This window comes from Triticum aestivum, chromosome 4B (genome assembly GCF_018294505.1).
Source record: "Triticum aestivum cultivar Chinese Spring chromosome 4B, IWGSC CS RefSeq v2.1, whole genome shotgun sequence".
Lineage (NCBI taxonomy): Eukaryota > Viridiplantae > Streptophyta > Magnoliopsida > Poales > Poaceae > Triticum > Triticum aestivum.
The window spans coordinates 631,824,274-631,842,931 of record NC_057804.1 but is presented as its reverse complement, the minus strand read 5'-3'; the positions used below and the strand labels follow the sequence as shown (position 1 = coordinate 631,842,931).

General features: G+C 49.2%; 1 protein-coding gene across 1 annotated transcript; it reads right to left on the bottom strand.

The window, feature by feature from the left end:
• Positions 1-2,211: 2,211 nt before the first annotated feature.
• LOC123093709 (sugar transporter ERD6-like 4) lies at positions 2,212-14,112 on the bottom strand. Its single transcript, XM_044515725.1, has 17 exons — positions 13,717-14,112; positions 13,500-13,589; positions 7,066-7,125; positions 6,919-6,984; positions 6,642-6,707; positions 6,468-6,543; positions 6,115-6,179; positions 5,945-6,037; positions 5,753-5,833; positions 5,585-5,669; positions 5,432-5,478; positions 5,298-5,360; positions 5,156-5,215; positions 4,907-4,972; positions 2,817-2,876; positions 2,596-2,710; positions 2,212-2,503 (listed from the first exon to the last, which is right to left on the bottom strand). The coding sequence occupies exons 1-17, from the start codon at positions 13,990-13,992 to the stop codon at positions 2,391-2,393; spliced, it is 1,482 nt and encodes a 493-aa protein (XP_044371660.1). The 5' UTR covers positions 13,993-14,112; the 3' UTR covers positions 2,212-2,390.
• Positions 14,113-18,658: the final 4,546 nt, after the last annotated feature.

The following is an 18,658-nucleotide window of genomic DNA, read 5'->3' as shown; positions in this document are numbered from 1 at the left end:
TGTCCATACTTCGAAATTACAACTTTATTGGACTCGAAAACCAACTTAAAACCATCTCAACATAAACGGAAACCACTAACGAGATTTTTATTGATGGATGGCACATGATGAACGTTCTTCAGACGCACGGTCTTTCCCGAAGTAAACTTCAGATCGACCGTACCGACACCTCGAACGATAGCATGTGACCCATTCCCAATCAGCACGAGAGAAATCCCCGTGACCTGGTAAGAAGAAAACATAGAGGCATCAGCACAAACATGTGCATTGGCACCGATGTCAATTAACCAATCAGGAGATTGAAATACTGAAAGGATGGTAGGAAGAATACCGTACCCAGATTCCTTCATATCAATATCACCGATGACAACATTAGCGGACTTGCCGCTCTTCTCATGTTCGCGCTCCTCAAAGCGGTTAGGACACTTCGGAGCCCAGTGATTAGGATCACCGCAGACATGGCAAAGTCCCTTCCCCTTCTTATGATAATTCTTCTTGAAGTTGGTAGAATGTGACGGCTTGTTCTTCATATCAAACTTGCCTTTTCCCTGAGTTTTGTTATTGTTGTTTTTGAACTTATTGGGCTAGAAGTTCTTCTTGTGTACCATGTGGGCACTAGAAGTTCCCTCGGCAACTCGAGCATGTCTGTCCTTTGCTCTCGCCTTCTCTTCAACATCAAGAGTACCAATGAGATCCGCAACGGAAAACTACTATCTCTTGAGTTTCAGGGAAGTAGCAAAATTGTTCCATGAAGGTGGAAGCTTGGCAATGATGCCTCCGGCAACAAATTTGTCCGGCAACACACACTTGAAGTACTCAAGTTCTTTTGCGAGCTACTGTATCTCATGAGCCTGTTGTACAACAGAGCGCTCATCAGTCATCTTGTAGTCATAGAATTGCTCCATGACGTACAACTCGCTGCCAGCGTCCGAGGCATCAAACTTGGCCTCGAGCGCAGCCCACATGTCCTTCCGTTGTCAAACGACATATACGAATCCGCAATGGAATCACCAAGAACACTCAGAAGAGCGCCTTTAAAGAGAGTATCGATATTCTCAAAAGCTTCCAGTTCTGCTGGATTAAGATCGCCCTCAGGCTTGCCCTTGGTGGCGTCATAGCAGCCCATGGTCTGAAACCAGTAGACTGCTCTCGTGCGCCACCTCTTATATTGCGCCCCTTTAAAGGCAGGCGGCTTCAGATGCGCAACAAAACCACTCGGAGTAAATTGCCTATAATCAGGTTTTTGGATTGTTAGAAATATGAGCAAATTACTATGAGTTTTAATCCGAATAAATAGAAGATAAATCATAACAACACTAGCAGAGATTAAACTAATCATACGAACTAGCATAGTAGATGAACAGATCACATCTAGGGCACATACTAGAAACATGAATTCTACCACGATCTCGAACAGGAAGGATAGAATCACATACGGTGCAGCGGGATCAGCACCGCTGGCGTTGGCGTTGTCGCCCATGTCGTCGAGGATGAGGTTGCCGAGGTCGGGGAAGAAGTCGTCGTTCGCGAAGTCGTCGCTGCCAGCAGTCGCGCGAGTGCGCTTCCAAAAAAGCTGATCGCCCCTCTCCCGTACAGGATCACGAGAGGCGGGGTTCCGGAGGCCTGTTGTGCCTACTCCCGGTGCACGCCGAAAAGAGGGATGGAGAAGACTTGCTTGGCGGTGCAATGATCTGGAACAGTGGTGAGAAACCATACGAAGCGGCGGCGGCTAGGATAGACGTCTGCCTGACTATATAGTGCGGGCCGGGTAGGTCGCGGGAGTAAACCCCACGTCCGAGTCATCACGATCCAAGGAATCGAAAACGGTTCAATAATTAGCGCGTCTGTTAATTATTAATTAATGACTCATTAATTTTTCCCGATCAGCAAAAAATATAGACAACGTGCATAGCTCTGTCCGCAACCCGCGGCGCGGCGTGGCGGGACGAGGAGCGCGCGTGTAGGTCTCCTCTTTTCATGCTCATACAAGGGGTAGAAGAGCTCACCTTATAAAGAGATGCAACTTTCTCTCAACTTCTGGGGTGGGACTAAACTTTAGTCTCACTCACTCCACTCACATGTGTGCATGAATACGCCAAGAGAATTTCAGAATTTTAGTTGGGCTTTGGGCCAAAGGCCTACTAGCAAATTCCAACAACCAACACCTTCCTAACTAAAGAGGAAGCACTGATCACCAGCTGCACAGGCATGGAACCCAGATAAACATAACATAGCACGGCAATCACATGCCCTCTATACAAAGTCAACTGAAACAATGATGTGCAGGAATACACAAACAATAACGTTGTATATGAGCAATCGGACTTCTAAAATGTAGATGATAGCCAACTCGAAGAAATATTCCAACTTACGATGAAAATCTACCGAGCTCAGCGGAACGACCATTGTATCTCCTCAAGAGTTCTTCCCTTGGTCTCCGGAACCCAGAGCATGATGAACACAAGCGTGAAAGCGCTCACGAGCATGTAGCACACAAAGGTACCTGTTTGAGATCGTAAACAAGCAGAAATGATCTCCGTCAGGTCCGTGGGTCCATAATCCTACTCGAGGGAAGAGTGGAAGATCAGTGTGAACCTCCAGCACTCCAGCTTAGCAGCAAGTTTGCTGTCATTGTTATCCCAAAGGAGGTCAGCCAGTTGGCGAGCGTCGCGAAGCTTCCCGACAGGCTCTTGATGCTAACCGGCAGGATCTACAAACACATAGCAAGTCCGGAAGTGTGGTTATATGAATGCTCCAGTGATAACATTAATTATGAGCTATGGTGCTATATACAGTATGTGGATTCACTATATTACCTCAGACATTATGACCCATGGAATGGCGCCCATACCAAAGGAGTAGGTGATTACACAAGCCTGAACAAGTGTCAGTTTCGTATTTCGGGCACAACTCGTGGATTTGCGATGTAAATATTCAGACCAAACAATCTAGTTGGTGTTGGCGCCGCCTCCTCGCAGCGCCGCTCCTTCTTCTACCTCGAGTTGCCTCTCACAACTCTCTTCTCCCTCTCACACAATTCTCTTGTGTTTTCTCTCAAGAACTCTCTCATGAACACACACACACACGCACGCATGGACCAAGGAGGAGCACGAAAGCTTTGCCATAGGCTCTTCTCCTTGGCGAACACACAAGCTACATATTTTCTGCTGGCCCTCACGGCCTCTTACCATTACTAAATCAGATGACTATTTATACAAAGTTTGGCACTCAGCCAAGACCCACACTCACGCCATACTCCACTAACTCCACTAAACTCTCCATGCACTAACCACTAGCTAACACAACGGCCACTAACTTGACTCGGCCAAATCACTTGGCTGGCCACTCACATTATCCTACATGCATGGAAACTAAACACTTTTGTGCTGACCGAATCACTCGATCCACTCCTCGGTAACTACCTACGACTCAACCAAGCTAGCTACATGCAGACGCAGCCACTAATTATGTTCTAACAAAATGACAAGATTAATATCTGACAATCACCTCCCTAATCTTGGCATGCCAACTCGCCAAAACCTTATGCGGATCACCCGCAACATCTTGCCGAGACTTTGCAGCGCAAGATCACACCACATTGCCTCACGCTGCAGCTTCACCATGCTGCACCATCGATCTCCACTTGCATGTTCTTCAGCGGCATCACACCACTGGTCACGTACATCTTGCCGCCGTCGTCGCAGCAGCTCACCTTGGGGATGGCGTCACACCACCCAAAACATCACCGTCAGCTAGCTTCACATCTGTCCTCATGATGGCCTCGCACGCCGTACATCGATCTTCTCAGCGGCATCTCATCATCGTCTTGTCGGCATCGCACTGTCGTCGTGGCAGCATCGCACTGCCATCTCCTCCTAGCGGCATCACACCGCAACCACCTGTTCGCGCGGCATCACACCGGCGAAGACCTCCTTGTCGTGGACGACGCCGCAGCGCCGGACACCACTGTGCAATATCTTGTCGTGGTCGACGCCGTCGCAGCGCCGGACACCACCATGCACCATCTTGTCGTGGTCGACGCCGTCACAGCGCCCATCACCACATCGTCCTGCCGCACGCAGCAGCCACCTCTTGACGTGGACGGCGCCTTCGCAACGCCGATCACCACACCATCATCACCTCGCGGCATCGCACCGAAACCGGCCATCAGCGGTACCGCACCGCTGCCAGCCATCACCTCGCACCGACGTCCTCCACCTCACATGGAGTCCACCGCGTCACCGCCGTCGCAGCCGTTGCCTCCGCCCAGCACCACGGCGGCCACCATAGCCGCCGGCACCGTCGTCACCGCCACGAATCAACAAGGCTCTGATGCCAAATGTTGGCGCCGCCTCCTCGCAGCGCCGCTCCTTCTTCTACCTCGAGTTGCCTCTCACAACTCTCTTCTCCCTCTCACACAATTCTCTTGTGTTTTCTCTCAAGAACTCTCTCATGAACACACACACACACACGCACGCATGGACCAAGGAGGAGCACGAAAGCTTTGCCATAGGCTCTTCTCCTTGGCGAACACACAAGCTACATATTTTCTGCTGGCCCTCACGGCCTCTTACCATTACTAAATCAGATGACTATTTATACAAAGTTTGGCACTCAGCCAAGACCCACACTCACGCCATACTCCACTAACTCCACTAAACTCTCCATGCACTAACCACTAGCTAACACAACGGCCACTAACTTGACTCGGCCAAATCACTTGGCTGGCCACTCACATGATCCTACATGCATGGAAACTAAACACTTTTGTGCTGACCGAATCACTCGATCCACTCCTCGGTAACTACCTACGACTCAACCAAGCTAGCTACATGCAGACGCAGCCACTAATTATGTTCTAACAAAATGACAAGATTAATATCTGACAGTTGGTGGATGGACATACCACAATAGCAAACAAGGAGACCATGCTTAATATGTAGTACATGTCAGAATCTTGTGGAACGTTGTCCTGGAACAAATAAATCATAATAATGTAAGAAAAATATTCGGCAGAACAGGTCCAGGATAATATCACCAATCAAAAATAAAAATCCCTGATCCACGTAATAGACTATTATAAGAGGGTGGTCTATATATTGTATTCTATATTTTATTTATACCAGTACCCTATACTAAATAAACCTGAACATACCTTGAGAAAAAATATGACGGCAATTGCAAGAAGGCTTAGGGTCATCCCAGCAGAAGAGATCTGGATGTTGAAGTGAGAGCTAAATTATAGTTATAGACAACTACAGTAACAAACTGGTTTTTCACAGAGGGGAGGAAGTTACAATAAGTAGGATCCGTCGGCCAGCTCTGTCTAATAACCAGGTTATAACTCCAGTGGCAAGAAGCTGGTGATAAATTATGTTAGCACCTTAACATGAACTAGTAAGAGACAAGAAAGATCTGTCAAGTCACACACCGCAATAGCTCCAACTCCACATGCGGCCAAATTGCTGTTTGTAAGACCTGAAGAGCTTTTCATTTTGAATATATAAGCTGAAGTCGACTATAATATAGTAACACTATAGTAATGCACTGAAGGAAATCTAATAAGCCAAATTGTACAACTTGCCTGCAGCTTTGAAGATGCTACCTGCATAAAACAGTATAGCATTGATCCCACTTAGTTGTTGTAGTACAAGCAGGCCAATTCCTAGCTGCCAAGTTGTACCACAATCACGATTACAAAATGTAATTATGAATTTTGGTATTAAATTAACCAGCAAGTCAAGGGAGTTACTATCAGGGGCATGCGGAATTTCTTTTGGTTTAACTCTTGGAAACGGGTTGCCGTTCTTTTGTTTGCTGATGCTACAGCTGTCTGCATCATGTGCAGTATGTTAAAGCAAACATTGGTGGCTAAGCTGAAAGTATGTCATATAGATATATTTGTACTTAGTCAGTCTTGAAGAGAAAAAGGGAAGGTGCTTGCCTTTATAACATTCACTTCTGAGGTTATATCGGTCTCGGATCCTCTCAAAACTTGTAGAGAGGCTTCAAAATCATCCATCTTATTCATCTTTGCCTAGAGATTGATGCACAAGAGTGGTTAATAAAATTTCAGAATGACGCAGCACTTTGTATGCATTTGCATATACAAACCAGCCATCTTGGAGATTCTGGAATGAAGAATAGGCCAGGTATCAATATTGTGCATGGCAAGGTTCCTAGAAGAATCACAACCCAAAGATTTGAATCAGAAATAGTCAGAGGTTCAGACACTAGACGCGTCCACATTCGCTTAAGCCCATAACGTACTAGCGAGATCAGCATAGATTACTGACACGGTAAATTTTCCTTCAAAAGCTTAAATGGAAATATTTGCCATTCTAGTCATATTTTTTGACATGGCATTTACTGTTACTGATCTTGTGAACTCAAATATCAGAGGTTAAGTGAAAACTGACAGTAAAAACAACAAAGTTGAATAACACATCAACACTTAGTCATGTTACCTATCATCGCAAGCATCCTCCAAGGAACAAGCATGCCGAGCACATAGGCCAACACCGTCCCAATTGTTATAGACAACTGCAGAATGAATAATTGCATAATGAGTCCATCATATAAACAAAGCTAATAGGTCGTTGCTTGACAAGAAGACAAGATGCTTGGGGGGATAGGCCTACCGGGTTCACAGAGCCTAGAGCGCCCCTCTTGTTCTGAGGAGAAATCTCTGCTATGTAAACAGGCACCTGTTATCACATAACTCACAGATCACGACCAAGTATTTTAACTAGTGCAAGATTCTTATGACAACAAAAAAAAATCACAATGGGAATGTCAACTTGTCCCCACAATACTGACATCCTGTTGATCTTCTTTTCTGAACAACTTAACCAGATAGACGTATGTATAGATCTTCTATGGCAAAAATAAGCAGGCACGTTGTGTTCTTGAGCTAACCGTGTAGGATATGATACCAACACCAAATCCTTCAAGCAATCGCCCCATATACAGAAACGTAGTGTCCTGTAAAACAAATGTGGGCAAGTGTCGAGTTCAGAAGCAGCAAATGGTGAGACTAAGCTCCGGAAAAAGGTATTGGCGTACCTTTGCCAAGGAGATGGCGAACCAACCGAGGATGTTAGGAATAGCAGCGATCATCAACGCCTGGAAATCAATTCACAAGCTTGTTAAAGCTCAACAGAAGATCATTAGTTCAGTAAGCTACTGAAACATTGCGAAGATACGACCAACATACAGAAGTTTGAAACAGCCATAAGAGAATTTAGCAATAACCACCGCGACATCGTAATCTCTTTGCAAGAAGAACCGATGGCTCGCTAAACGGGCTATGAAGCTCTTCTGAAGCAAGGTGGTGACGATGGCTCAGGCCAAATATCCGTTAGACATTTTCACGAACATCTCACGTGTGTGCCAGCGCCTCCCTCTGTCAGATCGGCGATGGCTCAGCCAGATCGGTGAAAAACCACCGGTCTACCGTAGTCCTTTTGAAAGAACCACTGATGGATTGCTAAACGGCCTGTGATGCTCTTTCTCACACGAGGGGCGACGGTGGCTTGGGCCAAATACCCGTTACACATTTTCACGAACATCTCGCGTGCGTGCCACCACAATCCTGGCTGCTGCTGGCCGGAACCCGGCGCGGCGCAGCTTGTCCGTCGACGGCGGCGAGCTCATCCTGGCAGCGTCCCACGGGAGGCCGGAGCGTCGTGTCTTGTCGCCGCGCCCCATGTCTTCTGCCCCGACAAGGGCGCCGGCTCGGTCCGCTTGCCCGACTCTGGTGGTCCACGTCGTCCGAGCGCTCGCTTCCCCTCCCTGAGACCGTGGTGACGCCGTGCTGCTCCCATCTCCGGCAGCAGCACCCCATACACTCAACGCACCCGCATCCGCGCCCGGACGAGGGCATGCGTGTCGGTCACCGCAACGAGCTCCAGCACGCGAGCTGGCTGGCTGCTGTCGGGACTCGGGAGCACGTCGTCCTCGTCCTCGTCCTCGTCCTGGGCGTTTCAATAACTAGGATTAATCTCGTTGGTACATGTCATGCTTCTATGTCATCCTTGTCATTGAGTGGATTCAGAATTTTATAAATGATAACCCACGCATGATTTTTTAACATACATACTCTAATAAAAAAGAAATCTATTCAATGAATAGGATAAGATCCATTGAGTTCCCTTCGCATTCCTTTGTGAAAGAGTAGAATGAGAAAGCTAATGAATCTTAAACCCATTGATAAAAAAAAGGATAAATAATAATAATATAGTATAGTTAGGGAATAAAAGAGGACAAAAGGCAAAATGTATATGAAAAAAAGGATTGATTGAACTTTCCAACGGACTCATTCCATGAGTAAACGATTGAATGGGATTCGCTTGGGGCAACGAAATCAAGTCCTGGTCCCCTTTTCTCTCTTATTGAATTAACTAATTCATTTCCTTTTTACTTTTGGATTTTTTTGATTTGATTTGGCATTATTCAACAATAAAAAAGAATCTCCAAAGGAGATCCTCAAACCTCCGGACAAATGCGACAAGATCAGAACTTCAGATTCGGATCGGGGCATTGTCATGCCAGAGACAGAGAGCGTGCCCGAGCCACCTGTCGCCCCATCTCTTGCAGCCCATACAACCAAGACGAAAAGCCACCAACTTCATCTTGGTGCCCGCCGAAGAGACAACCATGCAGACCACCATGCGGGGCTACTGCCCCGATATCCATGTTCGAAACACCACCACCCACCCACATCCCAGTGCACCCACCAGGGTAGGAGGAGTAAGAGGTGTCTCCTATCACTCCTAGCCTGACATTAGCCATGGAGTCTAGTTCAATGTCTCCATGGTAGAAGGCACCGAAGCCTGCGACTGCAGCTAGTCCGTTTGACTGGGGGAGAGAGACACAACCCAATGGCCAACAATGGCCATCATCGAGCAGGCTCGCACAACGCCATGTCCAAGGTCTTCAACACCATTTTGCCCGACAGAGTAACAGGGTCCCGACCACCACCAACTATCACTGCACACACCAGGAGAGGGACCTCATCCCGCGAGCACCACCTGGATCGAGCTCAATCTCACCCCCCCCCCTTCCCGGTACAACCACACCGACCTGCCCCGTGTCCAAATTTGGCCCAACCAAGCGTGAGCCTAAGACAAAGACACCACCGTCGCGCATGCGACAAGCTCGGCCCCGCGGTCGACAACTATCCAGCCCCGTACGTTGCCAGCTCAATCCCAAGAGAAGGGAGAGAGCCTCCTGAACCCTGCGCCACCTACCATAGCCCTACCGCTAGATCTACTACATCGAGTGTTCCACAGACTCGCACCACTGCCTCGGTTGCCCACAGTTGGACGGAAGAATCAGTCGAGACCTCACCGCCGCCATGGACGAGCACCACCACACCGCGGCCTCCAGCACACCTTCCCCGCTATGGCATAGGTCACTCGGTCACGCCACTCATAGGCAGCAGGATGACAGATCCGGGCGGATCCCATGCCACTGCCGCATTCCTGCCACGTACACCCCCATGAACTCTACTTCACTAGCCATGCCGCCACCATGACATCACTGCCGAGGAGCATTGGCACGCCGCCGCGTTGCGGCGCCTGCCGCCACCGCCGCATCCCAGCAAGACCGCCACGCCCCGCACCATGGCACCCATGAGGAGTCGAGAAAGCCTCGTCGTCCCTGGCGCCAACCAGGCTTCACCTGGCCACTCCTCTGGCACACAACGAGGAAGGAGCGAGGAGAGGAAGGGAAGCTTCTGACGGTGGCATCTAGGGTTCTCCCCTGATGCGCGCACGGGACGCGCCCCGCGAGTAGGAAGGAGCGGGTTTTTAGGATTATGCTCTCTCTCTCTCTCTCTCTCTCTCTCTCTCTCTCCTCTTTGATGCGGTGCAAGTTTGGATTCAGTTATAATGGTACTCCCTCCGTCCGAAAATACTTGTCATCAAAATGGATAAAAAGAGATGTATCTAGAACTAAAATGCGTCTAGATACATCCTCTTTTATCCATTTTGATGATAAGTATTTCCGGATGGAGGGAGTATGTCTCAAGACAACTGGAAATTTGTGGGACTATCTATCTAGATAGTGTAGAGAACAACAACCATTTCTCTAGTCTTCCTCCATTCCAAAATAAGTATCGTGGTTGAGTAGTTTCTTCCTCTTCAACTCGCCGTGTCATACTTTCCACCAATATTTTCTCGAAACAGGCTTTCACCCCGCTTTATAGATAAAGCAATAGAACAGAGTACATGGCCGAACGATACATTGTGGTGTGGAAGCCCTCTTACAAAGCAGATCAAAAGATACAACAATAACCTAGAACAAGCTGACATCTCGTCAAGACCCCACCGAAGACTCATGAACTCCACGACAACGCCCCCAATAAGGTGACGGTGCAAAGCATCGTCGTTGCTGAGTCCAAGCTAATAGACAAAGATTTTCACCCGGAGCCCTGGCATAATGAGACCTACGACGATGGCTCCAAGAAGCACGCGACACCCACAGGCACCGCCGACGCCGGTGCTATATAGCGCGAAGCTTTCGCTCAAACACTAGCAAACACCACCATGAGGGGGCCTGATCACCATCTCCATGAGGACCCGCCCATCCACGCCAGATCTGGGCACTGCCAGAATAGACCAGAGCCTCCCACCACTCCACCCCTTGCCGCCCACAAGACCAAGAAGTAGAGTCACCACCGCCACCACGGAGCCTACCGGAAAGCCAACTGTGAGGCCCACCATCCGAGACCGCCACCCCGGCATCCATGGCCCAGGACACCACCGGCAATCCACATCACGACCTTCCCCCCTCCCCATGCCACGGTAGTAGGAGTGAAAGGGACCACCTTTCATTCCTAGCCCGGCATCAGCCACCAGGTCTGGGTTAGCGCCTCCACAGTAGGAGGCACTGACGCTTGCCTCCCCTGCCGGTCCCGGTGGGTCGCAGGGATGCAACCTAGTAACTGCTGATGACCGCCATCGAGCAACTCAAACGATGCCAAACCCATGGCCATCGGGGCCAATCCATCCAACGACACGGCTGCACTCGAAGAGCTGAACTTGGATCGACGCCATGAGCAAGCAGACACTAAGAGCACAACACGAAGGAGACCAACGCGGACCAAGTCAACCCCTCGTAACTCCGCGCCAAGCGTCGTCCACGCCACGAACCAGAGCCCCGCCGACCACCCCCGAAAGGACCCCCGAAAGGCACCACAGTGATCAATAACCCACGCCAAGATCAGCCCGCGGCTCCTGCCATCGCTAGACGCCTACTAAGGCCGCATCTAGCCGAGGGCCGGCAGGCCCGCCACCACCATAGAAGCCCGGCCACCCAAACCCTGCCGCACCAGATCTGGGCTGCACCTAGGAGCGCCGCCACCGCCGGGAACAGAGCACGCCCCCCGCCCGCATTAGCCACTTCACGCCGCCGCCTGCAGCCCGCGCCTCCGTCGCCAGCTGCCGCCGTCGCCCGACCCAGACGACCCGCGCCATCCAACACCATGCGGGGGAAGGAGGAGGCCCCGCTGCCACCCAAACTGGCCAGTTTTTTTTTCATGCGATGTTGTTCACCAAGAATTAAATCTAAGCATTACGACTAGCCTAACTGTGTGCTTTTCCTTGACCCACCTCGTTATTGATATTGTTGCAGTGCCTCATCATGACGCGATTGACTTCTTTTTTTAGAAGAAGGTTCTCATGTTGTTTGAATGTTTATTGTAAAATGCTCTCCCTCCCTCTCTCCCTCTGGGCTGCAGTGCAACCCTGGCCCGTCTCTATTCTACCGTGCATTGTGGTCCGACGTCTCGTTCTCCCGGCAAGCGACCCGTGGACCCTCAGTGATGGCCCGTATTAACATCCTCAACAATAATTCATTTTTGGTTTTGCGGGGCTCATCAATAATTCATTGACGCAGCAATGGACCCACCTACTACTGCAGCACACTGTGTAGGGATTTTTTGTCGAAAAAGACCCCCTGCCCAATGAAATTGACAAAAATGAACCTTCCCCCGAACGAATTTGACAAAAAAAACTCCCTGAGCTGTGACGGCAGACGCGCCAGGCGACACGCGGCACCTGCCGCCACGATGGGAGGCGGCAGCGCCTGCCGCCAGCCAGGCAAGAGGTAGCCGGGAGATAACGGGAAACTGCTGGCGCGACGGAACGGCTGGCTCGTATAGTGGCGGCAGGCCTGTGATGCTGCGCGCGCCCGCTGTATGCATGGCCGTGCGTCGGCACGCACCGGCACCTGTCACTACAGCCGCTAAACACCAATACACCATTATCGGCGTGTGCCCTAACTTAGCTAGACCCAGCCGGCCACAGACCTACAGTAGCATGCGTCCTAGCTAGCTTAGTGCAGCGTACATACCGCCGTGTCTACGCCTGTCTGGGGCCGACCTAACGTGTCGATCAGGATGCCATGCACGAGCAGAAATGCTCCAGCACGTTAGTTATCCAACTTGGAAATTTTGCTCTCGAGCTGGTACCACACTGACACTGTACACGCTCCCAGATCAAAACTCAAAAGTCTCGAGCCTAGGTCGATAGGTCGGCAGTGGTAGTAGCAGCTAGGGCTGATTATTTTCGCGGGGTATTTCAGATCGACGACACAACGCGACGAGGCTACCTAGCTAGGCTAGGCCAGTTTGATGTGCGCCAGGACGCGACGAGGCTACCTACCTGTGCTGCCGCCTCAGCCTCAGGCGGCAGGCCCCACCACCTGGCCTCCGTTACGTCGCGCGAGCAAGTGCACCATAATCCGCGGGCTGCCCCTCCCACCGTGGCAGCAGGTGCCACGTGTCGCCCGGCGCACCTGCCGCCATGACCGAGGAGGTCTTTTTTGTCAATTTTATTCGAAGAAGTCTTTTTTAACAATTCTATTGAGCAGGGGTCTTTTTCAACCAAAAATCCTGTGTAGGATTAATTGTAGGCTAGCTAGCTGGTAACATGCTGCAGCAGTACGTGTTGGCGCATGCATGCCACACTTCTGTTTATAACGCAGCAGGTGGTCGACTGTGATGCCGAGAAGAAGAAAGCCTCGAACTAATACCACAACACTTATTTCGGAATGGAGGGAGTACCGTCTTGGACTGCGTCCATGTATTATTACGTGAGATATGTAATGGTTGGTTGTCTGATTCATTTGTGTTGATAACATAATTATGTTTAGAATGATAAATCATACTCCCTTCGTTTCGAATTAGTTGGCGCAGAAATGGATAAAAATTGATGTGTTCAGAACTACTAGGTCTAGATACATCTATTTCTGCGACAAGTAATTTCACACCGAGGAAGTCTCCATTTGTGTTTTATTTGCTTTATTAAATGGTAAAAATAGATGGATTGCGTAGAAGATTGCATTATTTAATTTGCTGATGCGATGGGACTATCGATCAACAAAAGGACTGACATTGACCCTTCTTAAGTGCGATGCAACAGGCAACAAACCGGTCGTCCTCGCAATGGCATGGTAGAGGAAGACAAGCAGCAGGCTAAGGGAAAAAATCTCACCCCTTTGTGGCCAACGTGCTCCACCATCTGCCCGCTGGCGATGGCGCCCACCATGGCGCCGATGTTGGAGAGCGAGCCGAACACCGAGAACTGCGGCACGCCACGCACAGCCACAGCCTCGTCAGTGACTGAGATCCTGGGCCAAGTCAAGCCAGCGAGGCTGCCGCAACAGAGGTAACACGGTAAACAAAGACGGGCTATGGAAGAGGATGGTGACCTCGGAGATGGAGAGGCTGAGGTCGCGGGTGATGGCGTCCTGCGTCGGCGAGGAGAAGCCGCCGGTGAAGCCGAACTGGATGGGGCCGAGCGCCACGATGAGCGTGCAGAGCAAGGCGGAGACGTGGGACTCGCGCGTGATGGCCATGGACGATGATGTGAGGCTCGACCCCATCCTGTACCAGCTCCCTGTGTTCACCAGCAGCGGCTTCCGCATGTCGTTGTGGTCGCTTCCGCCGCTCTCGTGCCCTCCGCCGTCTCCGCCGTTGCCGTTCATGGCGCCTGCAGGCCCTCGCTTCCTGATGGACGAGAGACAAAGGTGGGAAGGGGAGGAGAAGAGTCGACTTTGAGATGGGGCTCGTCTCTTGCCTGTAGATGTACCTATATATGCTTCGCTTCCACAAGGCGCGACCGAGTATATAAAAGCCTACGGTCACAACAAGGTCTTATTCAGTTGGACCTTATTCCCTCGTAGTGCTATGTATTCCACAAGGCGCGACCGAGTACTATGTACTACTCTGGCACTACATATGTAAAGAAATACTCCCTCCATTAAGAATGAAGGGAGTACAAGACATTTTAGATCACTACAGAGGAACTACCGTTTTGCAGGCTGCGACTTTAGTGTTTGCGCAATTTTTCCTTCAATCGGGTCCACCCCCTCTCGATGGGACAATTGGAGAGTATAACGATCACGTCCCGAAAGTGCTCTTTTGATCCCGAGCTCATATGCTCCCGCATGAACAATAAAATCGAAAAAAACAGTAAAAAATTCAAAAAAATCTGATTTTTTTGTGATAAACATTGATGAATAACAAAATGACATTCGTGGAGGTTAGGGCAAAAATAACGAAATCGATGCTCCAAAATGAAGCCAAACCTCCACGAATATCATTTTGGCCTGAAATTTTGCATGCAGTTAGAAATTTATCAATGTTCATCACAAAAGAAAATCATTTTTTTGAATTTTTTTACTATATTTTTGGATTTTACTGTTCATGTGAGAGCATATGAGCTCGGGATCAAATACTTCATGTCCCATCCCATCCCTCCTTCCTTGTAGTACATCACATCTTTCAAGAACTATTGGATTTACTTTCTACAATCTTAGGAAAACTTCAACACTAATCACCAAATCTCCCCTAAACGTCTGAACTAGGTCTGTCCAAACGTATTTTGTTATCTAACGCCGTCCCTTAAACGTTAGCAGACATACCTGGACGTCTGAAATCCCAAAAACTGGCATCAAAGCCAAGGGATGTTTGCGGGTGTCCGGACTCATGTCAAGTTTGAGTCCGACAACAAGGGGGCACCCAAAACCTTCCTAGAAACCTCGTCGCTCATTCATGCCGCTCATAGCACCGTCTACCCGCATTGATGTTGGGTAGACAGATGTGACCGTAGGGTTGACCGCTCTAGCATTCACACCGATGCAGCGACCCAGAAACCTACTCCACATGCTACGCCGCATTGAAGTAGCATTGGTCTGCCTACACCGACTATTTAAGCAGGCCAGCTGCACCGGCCAACCCCATACGCTCTCCTCTCACTGACTATTTACGGTACCGTGAACCCTCCGATAGAACAGATCCCGTAAACCCTTCCCGCAAATGTTTTGAGGGACACGTTTACAGGATCTATTCCGCGCTGGAGGGCTTGTGGTACCGCAAATAGGAGTAGCATGCGGAGTAGGTTTAGTAGTAGTGTAAGGTGCCATAAATAGGGCTCGCGGTACTGCGCTACTGCTATGGTGCTTAGTAGTAGCGCTTGTCAGGAGCAGCCCTACTACTAAGTGGAGCCCATTAGCAGTAGCGGTGTTGTCAAAGCAAGCGCTACTGCTAAAGTCTTAGCAGTAGCGCTGTATTTTGGGCCGTGCTGCTACTACAGCTAGCGTTGGTGGGCTCGTTGGGTCCCACTTATCAGTAGAGCTCTTTCTATTTACAGCGCTACTGCTAAGGCACCACTTGTAGCGCTGCCAGGGACCAGCGCTACTGCTAATTAGCAGCAGTGCTTGTTATTTTCCAGTGCTACTACTGATGTCCTTCCTATAAGCATTTTCCTACAAGTGAAAATAAATCATAGGATAAATATTGACAAGTGCTTACATATGAATACACGAAATTTATTATATATGTATACATCAATAGTTCATCATCATACTAGTTTATCATATCCAAAATCATGCGCAACATACGAGGCACCATAGCAAGTTTAGCCTCACAAATGCGCGATCAAGCAAAACAAAAGATGCTCAAATGACCATCGGCCATAGAGAAATCAAGCTCCCATCGTCATCATCCACATTGACCGAAGAGTGAGCATCACCGTTTTCATGAACTTGGGCCGGAGAATGAGCACCACCATCTTCATGAACTTGGACAGGAGAATGAGCACCGCCACCATCCACATGGTTGGCCGAAGCACCAACACCACCTTCACCACCATTGCCGAAGCCACCACCACCCCCAATGCCAAACCCTCCACCCCCTCCACCACCTCCAAACCCAACACTACTACCGACCATAAGATTTTGAAGCTCCTCTTTCTCCGGCACATGATCTCCATTCTTTTTCAATTCCCAAAATTCTATTGTCATTGCATCCATGCCCTCCAAATTCATCATCATGAACCGGTCCTCCTCGGCGGTCTTCTCGTCCTTCCTCTTTTGCTCCTCTTGGGCGATTTTGTGCTCCGTGAAGGCACACCTCTTCTCACACTTCTCCTCCTCGTGCTTCTCTTTCTTCTCGGCCATTGCCACTTTAGCATCTGAATATTTCGGTAACATGGTGTTGGGGATATAACTCCGAGGTATGACCCGCCCAGGAGGGGCCGGGTTACACCGATGGCAGTTTAATATGAAGAAAGTCCAAGGAGGCCCAAGAAGAAGTATGAACACAGCGGCTCTTAGAGACAGGCCTGGTGAAGGCCCAAGGCCAAGGCCTGTGAACCCCCGAAGGTAGACTTGCTACGTAAGGCATGGGTAGTTAGAAACCGAGCCGTTCACGTTGTGTGAGCCGGCCAGGACTCTGTAAGCCGTAGGTCCCAACCTGTGTATATAAAGGTGAGACCGGCGACGGGTTAACTCAAGAAAAACAACTAATCGAGAACTAGGTCAAGCATATTTGCTCCCTTGTAATCGAAACCCAAGCAATACAACTAGAAGCAGGAGTAGGCCTTTACCTCCACCGTGAGGGCCCGAACCTGGGTACACTCCTTGTGTCCTTTGTCCCGTTCAACACCTTCAAGCTAACCTAGTTGCGATGGATCCACACCTAAGTCCTTTCACTAGGACATCTGTCGTGACAAAACCATGACTGTTGGCGCCCACCATGGGGCCCGAGCACGGTGGTTTCGAGTTCTTGAAGGGAAGCTTCTTAGGGATCAAGGGATACATTGTGGGCCGGATGACCAAGAGCTGCCGCGGCAAGATCTACATCAACGATTCTGGCTGGGGTCCCGAGGCTGATTCAATCGAGTATGGGTATCTTATGACTCACAAGTGTATGGGGTCAATTGTAGCCCTTTTCGATAAGTAAGAGTGTCGAACCCAACGAGGAGCAGAAGGAAATGACAAGTGGTTTTTAGCAAGGTAATGTCTGCAAGTGCTAAAATTGTAAGTAGCGAGTAGTTTGGTAGCAAGATAATTTGTAACGAGCAAGTAATAATAGTAGTAACAAAAGGTGCAGCAAGGTAGCCCAGTCCTTTTGAGGCAAAGAACATGCCAAAACGGTTTCTTATGACATGCAAAGTGTTCTTGAGGGTACACGGGAATTTCATCTAGTCACTTTCATCATGTTGGCTTAATTCGTGTTCGGTACTTTGATAATTTGATATGTGGGCGGACCGGTGCTTAGGTGTTGTTTTTACTTGAACAAGCCTCCTACTTATGATTAACCCTCCTGCAAGCATCCGCAACTATGAGAAAAGTATTAAGAATGAATTCTAACCATAGCATTAAACTTTTGGATCCAATCGGTCCATTACGGAATAGCGTATAAACTGGGGTTTAAGCTTCTGTCACTCTCGCAACCCACCATCTAATAAATACTCCACAATGCATTCCCTTGGGCCCAAATATGGTGAAGTGTTATGTAGTTGACGTTCACATGACACCACTAAGAGAATGGCAACATACATATCATCAAAATATCGAACACATATCAAGTTCACATGATTACTTGCAACATGATTTCTCCCATGACCTCAAGAACGAAAGTAACTACTCATAAATGATAAACATGTTCAAGATCAGAGGGGTATTGAATAGCATAATGGATCTGAACATATAATTTTCCACCAGATAAACCATATAGTAATCAACTACAAGATGTAACCAACACTACTAGTCACCCGCAAGCACCAATCTATAGTTTCGGTAACAAGATTCAACACAAGAGATGAACTAGGGTTTGAGAGGAGTTGTTGCTGTTAAAGATGTTGATGAAGATAGCCCTCCCCGATATAGGAGAGTTGTTGGTGATGATGATGACGATGATTTCCACCTCCGGGAGGGAAGTTCCCCCGGCGGAATCGCTCCACCGGAGGGCAAAAGTGCTCCTGCCCAAGTTCCGCCTCGAGGCGGCGACACTTTGTTTCGAGTGTCCTCTCCTTATTTTTTCTAGGTCAAAAGGACCTATATACCAGAAGATGGGCACCGGAGGTGGGCTGAGGAGGGCACAACCCACTAGGGCGCGCCTGGGCTCCCTGGCGCGCCCAGGCGGGTTGTGCCCACCTGGTGGGGCCCCTCTGGTAGTTATTTGCTCCAATATTCATTATATATTCCATAAAAATCCTCAGGGAGTTTCATCTTATTTGGAGTTGTGCAAAATAGGTAGCTTGAGGTAGCTTTTTCAGGTCTGGATTTCCAGCTGCGAGAATTCTCCCCCTTGGTGCATACCTTGAATATTACTCCCTCCGCTCCTTTATATAAGGTGCATTTGTTT